The 21517-nt window shown below is 38.9% G+C and overlaps 1 protein-coding gene across 1 annotated transcript in view; it reads left to right on the top strand.

The window, feature by feature from the left end:
- Positions 1 to 1299: 1299 nt before the first annotated feature.
- The window catches only part of LOC107561480 (conserved oligomeric Golgi complex subunit 6-like), a 44585-nt gene continuing 24367 nt past the window's right edge, over positions 1300 to 21517 (top strand). Inside the window, exons 1-4 of the mRNA XM_016245936.1 lie at positions 1300 to 1492; positions 4153 to 4296; positions 5379 to 5450; positions 5669 to 5727. Coding sequence (XP_016101422.1) covers positions 1340 to 1492; positions 4153 to 4296; positions 5379 to 5450; positions 5669 to 5727 — 428 coding nt within the window. The 5' untranslated portion in view covers positions 1300 to 1339. The remainder of the gene's footprint in view (positions 1493 to 4152; positions 4297 to 5378; positions 5451 to 5668; positions 5728 to 21517) is intronic.

Genomic DNA, 21517 nt, shown 5'->3' with positions numbered 1-21517 from the left:
TCTCCCGACTGCATCTCTGGAACTCAGCCACAGTGATCTTTGGGTTCTTCTATACCTCTCTCACCAAGGCTCTCCTCCCCCGATAGCTCAGTTTGGCCGGACGGCCAGCTCTAGGAAGGGTTCTGGTCGTCCCAAACGTCTTCCATTTAAGGATTATGGAGGCCACTGTGCTCTTAGGAACCTTAAGTGCAGCAGAAATTTTTTTGTAACCTTGGCCAGATCTGTGCCTTGCCACAATTCTGTTTCTGTATCAGTATAATCAAATAATTTCCAATCAGTATAATCAAACACAGCTGGACTCAAATGACGGTGTAGAACCATCTCAAGGATGATCAGAAGAAATGGACAGCACCTGAGTTAAATATATGAGTGTCACAGCAAAGGATCTGAATACTTAGGACCATGTGATATTTCAGTTTTTCTTTTTTAATAAATCTGCAAAAATGTCAACAATTCTGTGTTTTTCTGTCAATATGGGGTGCTGTGTGTATATTAATGAGGAAAAGAAAATAACTTAAATGATTTTAGCAAATGGCTGCAATATAACAAAGAGTGAAAAATTTAAGGGGGTCTGAATACTTTCCGTACCCACTGTATATATTATCAATCCTAACCTCACACAAAACTTTCAGAATTTTCCTCACAAAACGTACTTTTTCATAAAGCAATAGTAGGTAGGCCAATTTTCAGGTTTTATCTTTATGGGGACATTAATTATTATCTTTATGCACATTATTTGGTCCCTGCATAGCCTGTGCAAAACCTGACCCACATGCTCACGCATTTATGTGGGGTATATAATTAAATGTGGACGTACCATATCTTTCTGCTGTTTTTAAGTATAACATTATCTATAATTAAAAACATCAAAAGCCTAAAATATTTTTCTAAAATATATTTAATAATATAAACCATATAAATTATATAACAATAATATTCTAATAATATTATATTGTTATTATTTCGTTGTCATTATCATTACTATGTATAAAATATATTTATGAAAATATATATGTATTAATAATATATTTATATATTTATTTATAAAATATGTTTTATGTAAATATATTAAAACGTTTAAAACATTATTAGTCTATTTAGAACATTAGACATTACTCTTCAATGACACTCTCAAAGGGTGACACCCTCATTTCTAGAGATTTAGGTTTTTGCGCAAAAGTCAACAGCTCGAGGAAACGTTAAGAATGCAAGCTGCCGTTAAAACCCAAACAAGAAGAAGAAGAACAGCTCGAGGCGCGGAACTAATGTGTCCAACTCTTGTTGTTGCAGTGGGACGTTTTTCTGGTTACTCAAAACAGCTTCCTGGAGGTTGACGTGGATGTTGATGATGGCAGAGACTAAAGCAGAGCTGTCAGTTGATGCCTCTATCCTTCACACCTCTAACAGCAGCGGGAATGCGTCCTCACAGTCCAACAACCCTCTATCCAGAAAACTCAACAAGATCCTGGAGACCAGGTTGGATAATGACAAGGTTTGGCACAGTAACTTAACGTTAGCTGACTTTTTAGACTCGCAGTGCACCTGTCACTACAAATCGTTTGCCCTTATAATTAATATAAAGAAAACAAAACAAAACAAATAAACATCATTTCTGAGTCTCTAATTTATATAATAAATTGCACATGTATACTCTTCAAACATAGATAATAAAGCAGTCCTCAATTAGAGATAGGATAAGTACCAAAATGCACCATGATAATATCTTTTTTGGAGGATGTTTTTTTGTAAATAGTATAATGAAATTATTTCATGTAAAAGTAGGCCTAATGGTACACGGTAAATCATATTTCAGTAGCGTGGTGTTCTGCATGTCAGATCCTTACACAAACCTTACATTTGTACATGGTTATGTTACAACAGGGTAATGTTCGCGGGTTGGACAAAGAAATGTGAACACCAGTTATTGTAGGGGTTAATATACTTAATATTGTGTAGGCTATAGTCAAAAACAAATGTTTCAGTTGTCTTTACATTGTCTATATTCTCTAGGTCAGTGGTTCTTCTCAATTCCAGTCCATGCGAGCCCCTGCTCTGCATATTTTGTATGTATCTCTTATCACTTCAGACGTTTGTTCTATTCGACCGTAAGTGCCCTGCGAAGTGGACTTCACAGGATATTCCGCCATGATTCCATTTCGAAGGGAGCGTATATGTTCCATTCAAAGGGCATTAAAGTGTGAGAGACGTGAATTTAAATTGTATTTATTTACTGAGGTATATTATGTCACACTTGACGGGATCTCCCGTGCTCAGGGAGTAGGGAAGAATGAACACTTTGTAGGAATCCTGTCAATCGGAAAAGAAGTTCATGCATGGATCTCTTTTCTTATGTGCTGGTTATCTGAATCAGGTGTGTTAAATAAGAGAGACATGCAAAATATGCAGAGTGAGGGGTTGCCAGGACTGGAATTGAGAACCACTGCTCTAGGTTGTATTTCACTGTTGTACAAGTTGATTTCAGCAGTTTAGTAAAAGCCATGAGTGAAATAGGGAACTTGTCAGACTTCCAAAAAGGGCAAATCATGGAAGCCCATTTAGCAGGAGCATCTGTAACCTTAACAGCCCAATTGTTTGGTCTTTTAAGAACAATAGTCTTTGCGATTAAGACTATGTACATAACATATGGCAAGACTTCATTAGTAAAGAACAACACTGGGCGAGAATTGAACTGTAGGGATTGTGTCCAAACAACACAGAACTGCTGGAGCAAAGTGACAGCAAACCTCAATAATCACACTGAAGACCCTGTTTCCCCAAAAATCGACCACGAAGAACTTAATAAATCCAACATCCAAGAAAAAGCTGTAGTTAGTCACAGATACTAATGCTAAAATGTGAAAAAGATGGTATCGTGTTAACAAAACCTGGGCAGTTGGAGCACCAAGATAAACGTCAACGTCTACCCAGGCCATCTCAATCACTGGACTTTTATCATATTTATAATATTATAATATACTGGAATATTATCAAACCACTGTGTATAGATTTGGAAGGAAAATTCAAAAACAAAATGTATATTAATCTATTCTAAGAAGGATTGAAGTTGTATTAAAACAAATGGTGATACAGTAAAACACTATAATAAAGCAAAATTGCATATTACCCAGTTGTTCACATTATTTTGTCCAACCCATTTATAATACTTGAAATTCATGTACTATGGTATTTATATGGTACTCCAAGATACTTCAAAGAATACTATGGTACTACCATGGTACATGTCCAACTGTAAATATGTTTTTAAGACATTGTACCATGGTAATGTCATATATATTTTTTCTTCTTTTTAACATACACTATGGTACAGTATAATGCAGCCTATGGGGTCTGTAAGGTTTTTTTTTTAAATTAATGCTTTTATTGAGCAAGGGCACATTAAATACTCAAAATTGAGAGGAAAGATTACTACAGTGTTACATACTTTATATTAATCAAAAATCCTATTCTATTATCATGCTTTCGACAAAAATATTAAGCAGCACAACTGTTTTCAACATCGATAATAATAAGAAATGTTTCTTGAGCATCAGATCAGCTTAAGAGACTTTCAAAAACATTAAAAAAATCTTATCAGCTTTTGAACAGTAGTCTACCTAGTATATCGAGCAAACATAGAATTGCCATTGTACCACTACTGTACATTTTAATGGAGAAGGTGATTGCAGTAATATTATTTTGATCAGAACATAGCCTATATACAGTGGGGGAAAAAGTATTTAGTCAGCCACCAATTGTGCAAGTTCTCCCAGGAGGACAGGGGAGCCTCTTAAAGAAGAAGTTACAGGTCTGTGAGGGCCAGAAATCTTGCTTGTTTGTAGGTGACCAAATACTTATTTTACCGAGGAATTTACCAATTAATTCTTTAAAAATCCTACAATGTGATTTTCTGGATTTTTTTTTCTCATTTTGTCTCTCATAGTTGAGGTATACCTATGATGAAAATTACAGGCCTCTCTCATCTTTTTAAGTGGGAGAACTTGCACAATTGGTGGCTAACTAAATACTTTTTTGCCCCACTGTATGTTGTAAATGCAATTGTCATCTGATGTTCGTAGACAACATGCAGTTGATGAACTAGCTGCTATGAAGATCTTGTTGCCATACTTATTTATTTATTTTGTCTTTTTCTAGGAGATGCTGGAAGCGTTGAAATCTCTCTCTGTGTTTTTCACTGAGAACAGTCTGAGAACCAGGAGGAACCTTCGAGGAGACATTGAGAGACGCAGCCTGTCCATCAATGAAGAGTTTGTACGGATATTTAAGGAAGTGAAGGAGGTAAATTCACAGTGACAGTTTGACAATACATAAGCTCAAAAAATACTATTAAAAAAAGCAGCTCATAAATCAAATTGTTACATTACATAAGATGCCTGTGAGGCTTTTTTATTATTTATCATCTTACAAAGTACATTACATTAAAATTACAATGTGTATTTATGCATTTCACTTCTATACTCTCGCTTGCACTGAAAACTATTTGGTTTGGGCCATTAAGATAATGATGGAATTATTATTATTTTTTTTTAATTAATAGCTAATTAATTCAGTAAGGACACATTCAATTGATCAAAAGTGACAGTAAGGACTTTTACATTGTTACAAATAATGTATATATTTCCAGTAAATGCTGTTCTTTTGAAATCTCTTTTCCTCAAAGAATCCTGAAAAAAATGTATCAAGAAATAAGTAACATTTTACAATATATTAAAATAGAAAATAGACAAGTTGAAGTACTAAAATTCTACACTTTTGTGTAGAACTACATGTGATACGAAGCCATTATTTTATTATTGATGTAGTTGTGCAAATGTCCATAAACTATTGACAGTAGTGTATATATTCACTCTATTTACATTTTTGCCAACTTTTATGTACATACAGGTGCATCTCAATAAATTAGAATGTCGTGGAAAAGTTCATTTATTTCAGTAATTCAACTCAAATTGTGAAACTTGTGTATTAAATAAATTCAATGCACACAGACTGAAGTAGTTTAAGTCTTTGGTTCTTTTAATTGTGATGATTTTGGCTCAGATTTAACAAAATAATATATATATTATTACAAAACCACACAACAAAATGAACTAAAACTTTAACTAAAATTAAAATGAAAACAGAAACTATAAAAAATAAACTCTAATTCAAAATATTAACAAAAACTATGATAGTATATCAATGATACTAAAATAACATGTCGCTTTGGAGAAAAGCGTCTGACTAAATGAAAACATGATGCTGTTGAGGTGGTTTACACTATAAACTTTAATTTGCATATAACCTCTGTAGCACTAGTGGATGTCTGCTGCAGTGTACAGTAGGACTCATCCTCAGCTCTTGAGTATGTCTTTCTGCTTCAGGAACTTGAGAGCGTTCATGAAGATGTTCAGGCCATGAGCTCCTGCTGTGAAGAAATGACCAACAGGTTGAAGGTAATTATTTATGTTTGCATTTATTTAGCAGATAAATGCATTTATATGCATATTTCTCCTTTGGAAAATCATGGTTCATTAATGCAACAGAACTAACTATTTAAAAAAAACTTGAAAGGCATTTCAAGGGTTTGAAAAAAGATACTTGAATTTATGTATTTGAAGGGCCAACATGCTCTTTCTCCGTAACTCCGCTTTCGTGTTTTGTGTGTCAACAGGCAGCCAAAGAACAAACCCAGGACTTGATTGTGAAAACCAACAAACTTCAGGGAGAGAAGTGAGTCTGATATAATGCTCTAAGTTGTTTGACTGATATGAGGTTTTCTGAGCTGATTTGCTGATCTGGAGAGCGGATTTGATTATGACACGTATTTCAGCAATATCAAAAGTCCTATGGCTGATGTACTAAATATCATATGGAATACTACTTGGCCCAATCAAATTCAATGAACAAACTATTATTTATATATATATATATATATATATATATACAAACCTACATGTACAGCAAATTAAATGTACACAAAATTGTTATTAGTTCATTCAAATAAATTATTAAATTATATTAAAAGAACACTACACATAATAAATTTAAACTGTGCATCTGTTTTTTTATTAACTTAAATTGAACTTTTAATTAGCCAAGCTGGTAATGCCTACAATGTTGAATTTAGCAAAGCATGTAAACACCACATGTAAAAAATCTTGTGTGGACAGACTTACATTTTGTATGCATTGCTGTTATGTTAGTGCTGAATTACTATTTCACTTTTTGTACTGATTCTAATTATCCCTCTATTTTCTTCATTAATGGGCATATAAAAAAAATCTGAATTTAAAGCACACACTCAACACATACATTTTCATATATACATATTACAGTTTGGAGTCTAAGTTTTTTTAATTTAAATTTAGTATTTAGCAAGGATGCATTAAATTGATCAAAATGTGGCCAAGTATGGTGACCCATACTCGGAATTTGTGCTCTGCATTTAACCCATCCAAGTGGACACACACAGCAGTGAACACACACACACCATGAACACACACTCGGAGCAGTAGGCAGCCATATTGCTGTGCCGCCCGGGGAGCAGTTGGGGGTTCGGTGCCTTGCTCAAGGGTCTCACCTCAGTCGTGGTATTGAGAGTGGAAGAGAGTGCTGGCCATTCACTCCCCCCACTGACAATTCCTGCTGGACCTGAGACTCGAAACCACAACCTTCGGGTTATAAGTCCGACTCTCAATAGGCCACGATTTCTATATCAAATCAGTGGTTCACAGAACTTGGTATTCATCAAAGAATCCTGAAAAAAAGTATCATGGCAAGAACTGTTTTCAACATTGTTAAAAAGTAGTCTGATAAAGTCTACATATGTATCTGAATTAGGGTTGTCAACGTTAACTTGTGCGATTAATTCAAAATCTTTAACGCGTTAAATTAATTGAATGCAAACAAATTACTGAAGCATGTGAAATTGCGTCATTAATGTAATTTACATCATGCAGTAAGATGATCTTGGGAGTCAGGAGTTTCTCACACTGAGCATCTACAATGGCACAAAACCTGTATCCCTGGTAGGCGGAATTTTCTATTCTAACACTTTAACCTGATTTCGCTTCTCTGTTTGCAATCAGATCTTTTAAAGCCTCTAAACTCTGGGAAAGTTTTCAGTCCAATGATCCAGCAAGCAAATACATTCAAACAATCAGTCCAAAACAGCGCTAATGTAAAAAAAAAGATGGCAGAGAGAGCAGAGACTCATTTTCAGTGAATTATTCATTGTGTGTTTGGCTTTAAAACACAAGATCTGTCATATTCTGTGATTATTTCTGAAGAGTGCGAGCATAGGTTGAGTGTGTGTAAAGCTGGGGAAAGCTTAGTCTTCCCCTGGCCACGGGGTCTTGGGGCAAAAATGCCACTAAATTGGACAAAAATGCCCCTGCACAAACAAATTAAATCTATTACATCTGTTGCTAACAAAGTGTAAATGAATAGAAAGTGTCGACTGTGCATTAAATTAAGATTTGCTCATGTTGCACCGTATTTCATTTTAGGCGTTTTTACAGTGTTGCGCATTATAAACAATCAAACACGATTCTGTTGAGCTTAGGAATGCAATGGCCAATCAGAGGCGTTCAGATGAGACATCGCTGAAACTCATCAGCTTTGTTGAATGCGCGCATGTTCGATGACTGAATTCCGCGAATTCTCTCATCATAAACAACAAAGCGCAGATGTACGTACAATGTAATTAAGGGATTCATTTCTCAGTGTACACAGCTTCAGTGACTATAACGATAGTTATGTTTTTTTGAGAGTGCAATAGATTAAAGTTAGTGATAATGTCATTTCTGTACATAATTAATTCGCCGTTTGAATAACCGTGGGAAGGAAACGTTATATACTTTTCAATTTCTAATGTTTTAATTAAATTGTAATCACACTAAATACAAATTCAGTCCCATTAAACATATTTTATTAGCCTACATGACACCCATGTCTGGTTCTCGCCTAAAAAGACAGATTTATGATGTTAATAGTAGTTAATAGATTTGGCTGCTTTTATCCTTACCCTGGAGTTGGTTCACCCTTCGCTATGAGTGTGAGCCCTCATGCACCACACTGTGAAATGCAGTCTGAACGGAATGTCTGTATGGCCAGGTGATAACGCAAACTACGTTTCTTGGCTGGGTAAAGCAAACCAGTATCTCACTAGTAAAATGTTGATGGATGAGGATTGTAATCGAGGTAAAGTATGAGTCTGTTATATAGATGTGCAAACAAATTGTGTATGCACGCTCTCAATGAAGTTTTGTACGTGTATGTATGTATGATACAGTTATGGTAAAAATGTCAAAATCTGCAAAATGTTAATTATTTTACCAAAATAAGAGGGATCATACAAAATCCATGCTATTTTTTATTTAGTACAGACCTGAATAAGGTATTTCACATAAAAGACGTTTGCATATAGTCCACAAGAGAAAATAATAGTTGAATAAAAAAAAATGACCCTGTTCAAAAGTTTACATACCCTTGTTGTTCATGAGTCCCTTGTTTGTCCTGAGTAGTTAAACTGACTGCCGTTCTTCAGAAAAATCCTTTAGGTCCCACACATTCTTTGGTTTTCCATAATTTTTTGTGTGTTTAAACCCTTTCCAACAATGACTGTATGATTTTGAAATCTGTCTTTTAACACTGAGGACAACTGAGGGACTTACTGTACATGCAACTATTACTAAAAGTTCAACCACTCACTGATGCTCCAGAAGGAAACACGATGCATTAAGAGCCTAGAGGTGAAAACTTTTTGAATCTGAAGATCAGGGTAAATTGAAATAATTTTGTCTTCTGGGAAACATGTAAGTATTTTCAGTAGTTTCTGAAGGGCAGTAAATGAAAATATATCATATTTAGGCAAAATAAGAAAAATGTACACATCTTCATTCTGTTCAAAAGTTTACACCCCTGGCTCAGTGTCGTATTTCTGGTAAACATCACAATGTTTGTCTATTTTTAGCAGTATAGCAGAAATAGACATTGTTCTGTTCTACAGCACTGTCAGCAGGTCAGCCTTTCAGGGAAGATGACGACAAAACTGTGGTGTTTCACATATCTCATTTCCATTTATACATTAGAGAAATTGATATTTGATCCCTGTTATACTTCAGTATTGCATTTCCAATTAATATTCCCTTGTTCTGGTATGTGCGACTAGGTTCCTTGTTGACTTGTTTGGTCGAAAACAAATCCTATCAGGATATTTGGCTGTAGTCAGAGACACAAAGTGAAAGCACAGAATGATAAATCGAGGCTCTAGCTTCAGTGTATCTTGTGCATTCTGCCACCCACAGATCCGGTTTATGGCCCTCACTGGTGAAATGTGCTTGTTTATGGCTATTGAGAGACTGCCAGCAAAAGTCATTTGATGGAAGTGATTGAAAAGAGGACTGATAGGGCATTGTCACTGCTGGGCTGTGGTGTGCCATGTGTTTTTAGCAGTTTAGCAGTACAATAAGATGTGAAGAGAGACAAATAGCTCTGTTCCAAAACCCAATGAGCTGCCCTGCTGTCTGCTTTCTATGGGCAGCTGCGTCAAAAACAATGAGTAAAAATGAGTCAAAAACAATTATAGCAACAACTATTTTATTTTTTGTGACAGGGCCAGTGAAAATAGTGGTAGGGCAAGTAAAAATTTGAACCAGTAGAAAAAATTCTTAAAAAGCCAGTAGAAAAAAAATTAGGAATGCACCGATACCACTTTTTCCAGTACTCGCCCGATATGATACTTTTATTTTTGGTACTTGCCGATACTGAGTACCGATATTTTTATTGCATTTGTACATTTTTTAAATATTGGGTACAGAAACCAAAAGAGTATGCATAATGATAGTTGGTTAACTTAATTTATCAAATAAATACAGTCAAACCAAAATTTATTCAGACACCGTCAACATTTCTCACATTATCACAGTTTATTCGCTATAGTTTAGAAAATGGTAATAAAATATGACAAGAACTCATATTTTAAACTGTGTCAGAACAAATTCAGCTTGATAATGTTAGATAACTTTGATAGAAAGGTATGAAATGGATTACAATCAACCAAAAAGTATTCAGACAGCTGTTAGTATGACAGTATTTACACAACTATCATTTAGGGCTGCACGATCAATCGAAATGGAATCGAGATCGCGATTCGACAGAAGCTGCGATTGTCATGCATATCTTTCAGTGAAGCACGGTTCTGTGATCAGTAGTAAATCTCCATCCAAAGGCCAGAGGGCGCTCTCGCACTGAAACTCCAAATACGCCTCGCAGAAGAAACCCAGAAAATCGCTGCAGCTGAATAAACAGAAGATTCAACTGCTTTCATTGATTCAACGTGACTAATAAACACACGACTACGGCAATATACAGTTTATCTTATTATTATAATTTTCATTAAAATAGTGTATTTATAATGCAGTGCCTTTATCACTGCTTAAATACTATGAAATATGTTGCGTGCTTTATTCTGTGTAAGAAGCCACATCATCTCACAGAAGGATTTATTTCAAACACTCAACTGATGTTATGAAGTGAGTTTGGAGTAAAAATATGTTATTAAATGTGGTATTTTCACATGCTTTCAGATGGAGCAGCATTTACTTCACAGAGCCGTAGTTCACTGAGAAGCTATGCAAACAGCTGTCATTATCGCAAACGATTTCTTCGATTTCATAATCACGCAATAAAATCGTCGGTGAATTTTTTGTGTATCTTGTCAGTGAACTATGGCTATGTGTAGTAAATTCTGCTCCATCTGAAAGCATGTAATGATGATTTCCTGCTGATTACAGAACCAACTTTACTAACAAAATGCGCATGACAATCGCATTCGATTAATCGTGCAGCCCTACTATCAATACTTAGTCGGGCGACCCTTAGCCTTAATGACAGCCTGTAGTCTCCTGGGCATGCTGTCATCCAGGTTCATGCAAACCTGAAATTCAATGTTTCGACGACTCGGTCTGAATAACATTTGGTCCCAAATGTGTATCAGTTTTACTGCTAGTCCACTGTATGAAGAATTTTTGGGTATAATTTGTCACAGTTTACTTTATTTTGTTATCCTCCCTTACATAAATGAACTGTAGTGTCCTGCACCCATTAGTAAAAAAAATTATATCTGGTCTCTGAATAATTTTTGCTTTGACTGTATATCCTTAGGTTATTTTCACACTTAATTATGCCCATTAAAATGTATTTTACAAGTTTTTGTTACTTTCACTGTTCATTTTTTTGCTCTGTGGTACATCATCTTTTATTTAATAGCTTTAGAGCTGCTCCATTGCAGCGGCTTAGTACTGTAATGTGCTTTGCTGTAATAATGCAGGGAACCGTTAAAATAAAAAGATTTCTATTTTAATACCTTTAAAAATCAAATTTATTCATTGAGGGAAAAGCTGAATTTTCAGCAGCCATTATATTCCAGTCTTCAGCATCACATGATCCTTTTAGAAATCATCCTTTACAAATTTCTTCTTCTTTTTTTTAAATCAATGTTGAAAACAGTTGTGTTGCTTACAGTTTTTGTGGAAGCAAATTCTTTCAGGATTTTTTGACGAATAGAACATGTAAAAGAACACCATTTAAAGAATAATTTATATATAATTATTTGGAAAATTAACAGAATCATGGAATAGAAATTGTATTCAACAATTTCAATGTATTTTCTTTCACTTTTAAACATGGTAGGGTATCATGTAAGGCTAAATACACCAAATGAAATATTGATGTTTATTGTCAAGTTCAACTGTTAGTTTAACTTTATCAAAACTGCTGACTGGCCATTGACAATAATGCAGGCGCAAATACAATTATGCTACTAATCAAAGCCAGATGTGAGGACACACGGGCTGTGTAAAAGGCCTAGAAACAACCCACATGCATTAACAACATGCATTTGCATAGAGAAAGGGATTGCACAGCTCTGATAGCATACTAGTTATATCACATCAGCCTTCATAATCGAACACTGATCTTTAACATTTCAATGACAACCAGCTTTTAGTTAAACTACCACAAGAGAATGTTGCACTTGTTTTCACAGTTGTTATAACTATAAGAGTTAGATGGTTAAAGAAAATGGCATGCATCGGAACACAAAGTCCCTTTAAGGCAAGTAATTTCACTCTGGCAGGCATCTTTGATACTCCTTTCAGGAAGCTATTTTAATCATCTAAGTACAGCTCCTATGTCTTTGAATAGGAAAAAATGTAAACCTCCAAAGCTGTTCACCAAGCTTATGATTAAATTTCATATAATTCTTATTTTTCAAACTAGAATATCCAATGTGCATGTGCAGTCCTAAGTGTGTGTCTCAGAACACTGACTTTTTCTATGGAAACCAGGGCCCCTATTCACAAAACAGTTTATCTTAGAGTTCTCCTAAATAGCATTAAAAGTTTTTAGCAAGGAGTTTTCTCTTAAAACCTATTCACAAAGCTGCTGAGACAAACTTTTACTAAGGAATAGAGAGAAGTCTTAAGCTAAGAATAAGGGCGGGGTTGACCTGGTTGCTATGGATGATGTCAGCATGCTAACTAACTATGCCCACAGTGATTGGCTGATAGTCTCTGTCAGAGATTTATTCATAGAAATATTTTAGAGTAAAGATAAAGGTTCAAAAATAAAAATGTTGACACATTCAAATAAAGATTTTAAAATGCAGGTTAAGTGTCACTAATTAAACAAGTATGTGTTCAGCTAATTGTCAGCCTCTTACATGTATGCTTCTCATAATGAGTGAATATGCATATAAACAGCCTTTTAATAAACAGAGTATAATAATCATGGCTGACATGCAAACGTAGAAGAAAACCAAACTGGACACAAGCACAGCTGTTACTTCTTGCCCAACTGGTGCTTCTCATAATTAGTGAATATGCATATAAACAGCCTTTTAATAAACAGAGTAGAATAATCATGGCTGATAGTAAGACATGCAAACGTAAAAGAAAACCAAACTGGACACAAGCACAGCTGTTACTTCTTGCCCAACTGGTTTTTGAAAACAAGGACATAATCAAAGGAAAATTTGGAGTTGGGATAACCTTCAAAACCGAAGGGGATACATTTATAAAAGCTCATTATCGTCAAATATTTCTAAAATGTTTACGTTCCGAGGCACATTGCCGGCAACAGCCATTTTAGGATAGTTTGTGATTTGATCTTAGTGACTTAGGAGTCCTCTTCACTACTCCTAACATTCACAGATTTAGGAGCTAGTTTTAGTGCTAAAATGCTTTGTGAAATATTTTTAGATAAAACATTTAGGAGTCCTAAGTTTAGGACTGACATGCCCATTATTTTTAAGGATGTTTTTTCCTTAAAAAGATACCACCTTGTTGTCCACAATCCCACTGTATCTACAGTCAGTTAGTTGATCTAAGGTTGGTCCTGTTTTATAGTTAAAAGTAGGCCTATATAAAGAGAAGATTCTTATGAGATGTTGAAACATTGAAATAAAAATTATTGAGAGATTCAAGTTACTGAGAAGTGTTGTAGAAACATCTTCTGACAGCCACTTTATGTCTTAAAGTCTTATGAATGTCCTTTTGATCTTTCATGAATAGCCACAGTTTTACATCAGTTCAACATTGGCTCTGGCTTTCTGATCAGTTGTCCACAATTGAGTGTATATTGAGTGTTTTTTTTTTGTTGTCTAAACCTTGTTTTATTGTCCTGGTTTCTAAAGAGATAATGTTAAAGGAAACATTTAGGAGTCCTAAGTTTAGGACTGACATGCCCATTATTTTTAAGGATGTTTTTTCCTTAAAAAGATACCACCTTGTTGTCCACAATCCCACTGTATCTACAGTCAGTTAGTTGATCTAAGGTTGGTCCTGTTTTATAGTTAAAAGTAGGCCTATATAAAGAGAAGATTCTTATGAGATGTTGAAACATTGAAATAAAAATGATTGAGAGATTCAAGTTACTGAGAAGTGTTGTAGAAACATCTTCTGACAGCCACTTTATGTCTTAAAGTCTTATGAATGTCCTTTTGATCTTTCATGAATAGCCACAGTTTTACATCAGTTCAACATTGGCTCTGGCTTTCTGATCAGTTGCCCACAATTGAGTGTATATTGAGTGTTTTTTTTTTTTTTTTGTCTAAACCTTGTTTTATTGTCCTGGTTTCTAAAGAGATAATGTTAAAGGTATTTTTAATAAACTGTGGTTTCTAAATTGATGTCCCTTTTCTTGGTAGTGATATTGCTGTAAGTGGAGACTTGCAGTGAATATTCTGATATCCAGAAGGGCCCGTTATCTTATTGTGCTAATTAAGCTGAGACCTTATTACCCACCCACACAAATGTTCTCTGTCTTTCATACACCCCCATACACAGCAACAAATGAAAGTCAATAAGTAGGCAAGCCTGCTGCATTGTGTTCTGGGCTTCTGCAGATGTTATTTTGGGTTGAGGCATTGAGTAATGTCTTCACCATTCATTTTCTGTAATATGTTGTGCTTGATCATCAGTAGGTTTGATTGGAGGAGGTGTTAGCCTGCGGAACGAGTCACGGTCATGGTTCTTTCAGTGTTAACAGATCAAACATCAATAATTCATAACATCATTTTATCAGTCGTTTTTCTCTGTGGTAGCAAGGTAATTGCGGTGCATCATAAAGCTTAAAAACATAAATGTGTTGTATAATGGTGAAACGTTAGCCATCGATTTAGAGCTCAGTATCCGTGAGAGTAGTTTTGCTTTCAATCACCAGTCTCAGATGATTGACTTCATTTATCTTTTTATTTATTTGATGTTTTTTTGTCATTTTGTTTAATCTATTTATTTGTTTTGTTGTTTTTTGATAGGTTTATTTGTTCTTTTGTTTTATTTATTTATTGTTTTGATGTTTTATTGGATAACACTTTATTTTGATTGTCCACTTTAGACATTCTACTAACTATAACTTTGCAACATGTCTACTAGTCATTAGAGTATTAGTAGACTGTCTACTTAATATCTGCTGGCACTTTATTTTATCCCCTAACATGCATTCTACTGACTATAAGCAACTTCGCAACTTCATGTCAACTTGTATGTCTATATATACTCTAATGACTGGTAGGTGACGTGTAGTTGCAAATATATTTAGTAGAATGTTTAAAGTGGATTGTGGATAATCGAAATAAAGTGTAACCTTTTATTGTTTTGTTGTTTTAATTGATTGCATTTTCTGTGTTGATTCTGGAGGTAAATCTTCAATAGTTCAGATATAGGATAATGTTTGTCATTAATTTAATATTTAACACCATTACATTTAATGCGGTTAATTTATTACATTTGACTAAACTGTTTCATTCTGTTGTTCTTGATTTCTAAAGTTTGGCCACAGTAAGTAATTTATTTTATCATGGTGCTGTTGAGAATAGCTGAGCAGAAATTGTTCATGGCTAATGACTGTGAGTACTGAAACAATTATATGTCCTGAGCTTTACAGACTGCTCTTAGGTTTTCGTCTGTGACCTTGTGCTTTTTTTATATTTATATGTTTTGACTTCATTTGACTTACAGTGAAAATGTTTCATGGTCTCACCCTTTTTTCAGTTCACTTTGATTTTTCTTCTCCTGTGACATCCTGTGGTTCTGCTGTGATCTTTTGGGCCCATCAGTTCTCATTAATAGCTCATGAGGAGGATTCAGAGGATGAATGACGAAACACACTTCATCACAGTTTGGTGTCTGATGAAGTCGCCCGTGCTCATCTGAGCCATACATTCACAAAATTGTCTGCGGATTTATCAGTCAAATTATGAGCAATATCACACAATTATGTGCATTCACATGCCATAGGTAATCACAGCCATCATGATATAGAGCCATATCGCACAGCTACTCGTGATATTGTATTTATACAACAAGTGTGTACATAAAAAAGAAACGTCTTAAAAACTCTTTTTTTTGTGCGCAGGTACCTACTTACTTCTGCCACAGATTCAAATCTCAAGTTGACCACATAACAGATGAGGCCAAGCCTCCGTTACTAATTTAAAAATGACACTTTAGAACTAGTAACAAAAAAATGCTAAGTTGCTTCATTGAAGTTAAAAGCTTATTGTATTATGTAGAGCAGAGAGATACCTCGACTGAGGTAGTGTGATTACCTCACAACCTTGTTTTGACCCCGTTCAATATAAAAGTCCTTGCTACTGACTCTCTTGTAAAGACAGTGGGCCCTATCATACACCTGGTGCAATGTGGCGCCATGCACGACGCAAGTGTTTTTTGCTAGTTTCAGCCAGATGCAGTTATCATGTTCACGTCCTGCGCCTAAAGTCTGGCACAATTGTATTTTGTATTTTTTTATTTAAATTTTTTTATTAGACTATGCACTGGACCATTATTCCCATCCTTAAACTAGCAAAAGTAGATTCGGACACGCCCTAAGCTCACTTGTGCCATGCGCTTTAGACCATGCGCTTAGATCGTTAAAATAGAACCCAGAGTCTGTTGCCCTTATGATGTAACAGTGTAACCTGCACTGAAGTCAAAATCATCATAACTAACAAACATAAAATTTCTTAATACCAAATATTATTATTAAACACCACTATTATTTATATAAAATATTATTTATTGAATAATATTTAATAAACAAAAATAGCCATTACAAAAGTTGCTAAGCAATTCAGTCAGAAGTATAAAGGCAGCACTATGATACAGCATTTAAGTTATATCAAAATATGAAGTAGTGAATCTTTTCTCTCAGACAAAATGATGTCCTCTAAAACAAATTAAAATAGATTATTAATGAGACCAAAGATTGCCCATTATATTTACCCATTGCCCATTCATGTTTAACTACTATAGAGACATTAGAGTGATAAGGTTGTTCCCTTTTGATACTACACTCGTACTGCATCTGCTAGACGCATATGGGGAAAAAAACGTCTTTTTTTAACTAAAGCCTTTTCAAGCTGCACGGCCATTGGTTCATGCAGTGCTTAAAAAAACGAAGCAATGGCTAGGCAGCTGAGCTGCACGAGCCTATGGCGACACAGCCCGCCAAAGCCCGCCAGAATGGGCAGGGCATCTCGCTATATAAGCGGGCGCTCGCCACAGGATTCTCAGATTTCTTCTCCTTCAGCGACGACTCCACGACCCCAAGCTGATCTGAAGCCGCTCGCCGTTGACACACCTTCGCAGCTGGAATCGGTACCTCTCAGCACGGCTGACCTGCTTCTCCGCCGCTCCAGCGACGCAGCAGTTCCGGTCCGGTTCCCCTGCTGCCATCCGGTGATATAAAAGAGCTTCTAAAAGAGCAAATTGGCGTTGTTGCAAATTCCACGCCGTTACTGAGGTTCGTGCGGGTCTCCCCTGCATGCCGATGATGGCCACACGGAGTGCGTTTCCTGCTTGGGGAAATCCCATGCGGAAGCTGTACTCATGGGAGCTATATGCTCCCACTGCGAGAGCTTCAGTTTTGCCTCTCTATGCTCACGGATCGCTTTCTTTTCAGAGAGCGACTCCGCCCCCCCCCGCCCTCCCGTTTTCTTCCTCTCAGGGACCTGTGAGGAAAAAACAGCGGGGCAAAGAGATCAAGCGACCAGCTGCGAGCAAGCCCACGTCGGCCCAGATCCCGCGTGCCTCGCTCTCACCCCAGAGAGAGTATTTTCCCGTCCTTTTCTCCCGGTCTGATCAGCGTCCCTCTGCTGGTTTGAGCGACCTGATCTAATTTGGGGGAAGTGAGGACGAGCTGCTTGATCACAGCAAGTCATTCGCAGCATCGGATGCAGAGGAGCTGTTGGGCTTGGTGAATGACCCCACCCCCTTGCCATCGTCCGCGCCCAGTGCCACTAAAGACGGGATGGATGCCAAGCTTCTCCGTATCCTCTCCAAAGCAGTTGAATTGCTGGGTTTAGAGTGGTCTCCGCCAGAGGAGCCCTCTCGCAGCCGTCTGGATGAATGGTTCCTGCTGGGGTGCCGCCAGGCCCCTAGTCAGCGTGCTTCTCCATTTTTCCCGGGGGTCCATGACGAGCTCACCAGATCGTGGCACGCTCCCTACTCCGCCCGCCTCCGTACTGCTTCTTCATCTGCCCTCACTTCCATCGACGACGCTGAAGAAAAGGGGTACGATTAGCCACCTCCCCTAGATGAGTCAGTGGCTGCGCATCTCTGCCCGCCCACGGCCATTGGCTGGAGAGCAAAGGCCGCTCACCCGTCCAAGCCGTGCAGAACCACTACATGGTCTTCAGCTGGACAGGTGGCTTCGGCGCTTCATTCAGTGGTGGTCCTCCAGGTCTTCCAGGCCAAAATCCTCGCATCCTCCGATGAGTCTGGCCTGGACCCTGCTACCTTCAGGGATCTGAGGAGCGCAACCGACCTGGCTCTGCGCACCACCAAGACCACCGCCCAGGCGATCAGGAGATCGATGGCCAACCTTGTGGTGCTCGAGCGCCATTTGTGGCTGACGCTGACAGAGATTAAGGACGTGGATAAGATCCCCTTCCTCGATGATCCAGTCTCTCCCAAAGGCCTTTTCAGCCCGGCAGTCGAAGGATTCGTTGAGCGCTTCACAGAGGCACAGAAATCATCCCAGGCTATGCGACATTTCCTGCCTAAGCACTCCAGCTTCGCTGCTGCCTCCGCTCGCCCTAAGTCTGCGCCGACTCAACAGCCAACGAAACCAGCACCTGCCGCCCCCGCCATTTAGCCCGCTAAAGTACAGCATACGTGGGGATGCTCTCGCTCGGTCAAACGCTACCCTCTTCCTAAGCGCCAGGGACCCCGACCCAAGATTGCATTGGACCTGGCGCCTCAGGCGTCATCCTGATCTGCGAGAGATGAAGCGGACGGGGTCAGATCTCGCTACGGCCGGACCGCCCCTCAAGCAGCCTCTCTTACACCTCTTGACATCCCGTGCAACTCCGGGTACAGAGAGAAATGTGTTTTGTGCGAACAACGCGTCTGTTCATGTGCCCAAGCATTCAACCGCTGTGATAGCAGAAAAAATAAAACACAAACATTTTCAAAAAGAGAGTACACTTCCTCTTCCATTACTCATAAGTGTTCTGCCCCTGTGCGGCTAGGCACCCGAGTTAATTTAACCCCTCGCCTCATGGGCAGAGGCCTGGCAAGCCATCCCCGGAGTGTCGATATGGGTTATGGGGATAATAAAGCGAGGATATTCACTCCAATTCGCTCGAAGACCCGTGCGCTTCAGCGGCGTGGTCCCCACCTCAGTGCAGAGCAAGGACACTCACGTCCTGCGCTCAGAGGGGATGAATTTGCTGGCAAAAGGAGCTGTGAATAATCTACAAAAGCAAATCAGACTTTTACAGCCGTTACTTCCTCGTCCCCAAAAGAGATGGTGGCCTCCGACCCATCCTCGATCTCTGACACCTGAATCGCGCCCTCATGAAGAGGTCGTTCAGGATGATTACACCGAAACAGATCCTTGCACAAATTTGCTCGGGAGACTGGTTCTTTTCTCTGGACCTGAAGGATGCATACTTTCACATCCAGATAGCCCCCGTCACAGGCGATTCTTGAGATTCGCCTTCGAGGTAGTGGCTTATCAATATACGGTCCTTCCCTTCGGGCTGTCCCTGGCCCCCTGCAATTTTACGAAGTGCATGGATACGGCTCTCTACCCTCTGAGATAGATGGGAATCCGTATTCTCATTTACCTCGACGACTGGCGACAGATGCGTCCCTCATCGGCTGGGGTGCGGTTATGAGTGGCCACCTTGCCCGCAGTCTGTGGAGTGGTCGCCATCTAACGTGGCGACAACACAGCGGTGGTCACTTACATCGACCACCAGGGAGGTCTGCGTTCGCGCCGCTTGTACAAGTTAGCGCACCAGATCCTTGTGTGGTCCCAGGACAGACTCCTCTCGCTGAGAGAGTCGGTGGATAGTGGATGCCATCTCCATCTGTTATGAGTCCTCTGATCTCCCCTCGCCGTTAGGGGTCAAGGCTCACTCGACTCGAAGTGTGGCAGCCTCTAAGGCTTTTTTAGCGGGTGTGCCTGTGCAGGACATCTACAACGCTGCGGGGTGGTCCACGCCCCTTACCTTTATTAGGTTTCCTACGGTCTAGACATGCGAGCTACTCCTGGGTCTTCTGTTCTCTCGCCCTAGTGTCACCCGCCCGTGACGTCCTGCTCAGCTATTAGACTGATTTCACATGTGATTCAGAGCGTGGTCACAGAAGGCGTTCCTCTAGCGTTTTCCGACGCAGCGTCTCATTCCCTCGAGAAACCAGGGTTACATACTTAACCTGAGACGATTTGCTCATAAAACTTATGCATTCACTCACAAAACATTTGATTTCTTTAGCAAAAGTTTTGCATTTGGTTGCAAAAAGTATTGCACTCCCCACGAAGTCCGCCATTCACTCAAAAAACATCTCAGGTTACGCATGTAACCATGGTTCCCTGAGAACAGGGAACGAGACGCTGCGTCCTCTAGAGGGCGCTAGGGGAACTCCTTCAGTGTGACCGGTGTCTGAAAGATGAATGCAAAAACGACAATGAACTTGACATTGGCAGGCGGCAGCCTATGACGGAAACAATAAAGTGAGAGCGGGTATAAAAGAGCACCTGCGGAAAACGTCATCCATTTCTTTGTCTGAAGGAGACGCAGGCAGGAATGCCTGAAGCATGGCAATGAGACGCAGCGTCTCGTTCCCTGTTCTCAGAGAACCATGGTTACGTGCGCAACCTGAGACGTTCCCTTTCGAAAGGGAACTCCATGCTGTGTCCTCTAGAGGATGCTAGGGGAACGGTCTACCCACGCCGTCATGCTCAAGGACTCAAGGAACACCATCCCTGCCCCAGCCAAATCGCTTTTGCCAGGACCCGAGCCACAAACCTCTACATGCAGGCTCAAAACTTGCCAGCGTCGTAGACTAGCTCACCTACCAGAGTGGAGGTCTCAGCATAACGACTCTCTAGAATGAGAGGAGACCTGGCTACACTCAACGCCAGGGGCAGGTAGTGAGGCTCAAGAGTCTACACATTAATACTGCCTAAGCGGAGCTATGCAAAGTGGAGGCTTCAGCAGAATGACTCTTTTAAACGAGAGGAAGCCTAACAACATTCAACCATAGTTGAGGATCTCTTAAGAGTGAAGGTCTCAGCATAACGACTCTCTAAAGCGAGAGGAGATCTAGCTACACTCAACACCAGAGGCAGTTAGTGAGGCTCAAAAAGAAAATGCCTACAAACTCATATTACTGCCAAAGACGGAGCTCTAAAGAGCGGAGGCTTCAGCAGGATGACTCTCTTAAACGAGATGAAGCCTAACGACACTCGATCCTGGTAGGGGAACTCTTAAGAGTGGAGGTCTCAGCATAACGACTCCCTAAAGTGAGAGGAGACCTAGCTACACTCAATGCCAGAGGCAGTTAGTGAGGCTCAAAAAAGGAAGAGCCTACAAACTCATATTACTGCCAAAGATGGAGTTCTAAAGAGAATAGGCTTCAGCAGGATGACTCTTCTAAACGAGAGGAGCCTAACAACACTCAACCCTAGTTGAGGAGCTCTTAAGAGTGGAGGTCTCAGTATAACG

Source organism: Sinocyclocheilus grahami, unplaced genomic scaffold (genome assembly GCF_001515645.1).
Source record: "Sinocyclocheilus grahami isolate Dianchi unplaced genomic scaffold, SAMN03320097.WGS_v1.1 scaffold774.1, whole genome shotgun sequence".
NCBI classification, from domain to species: domain Eukaryota; kingdom Metazoa; phylum Chordata; class Actinopteri; order Cypriniformes; family Cyprinidae; genus Sinocyclocheilus; species Sinocyclocheilus grahami.
Note: the sequence above shows the minus strand (reverse complement) of the source record. Positions and strands in the feature narration are given on the sequence as shown.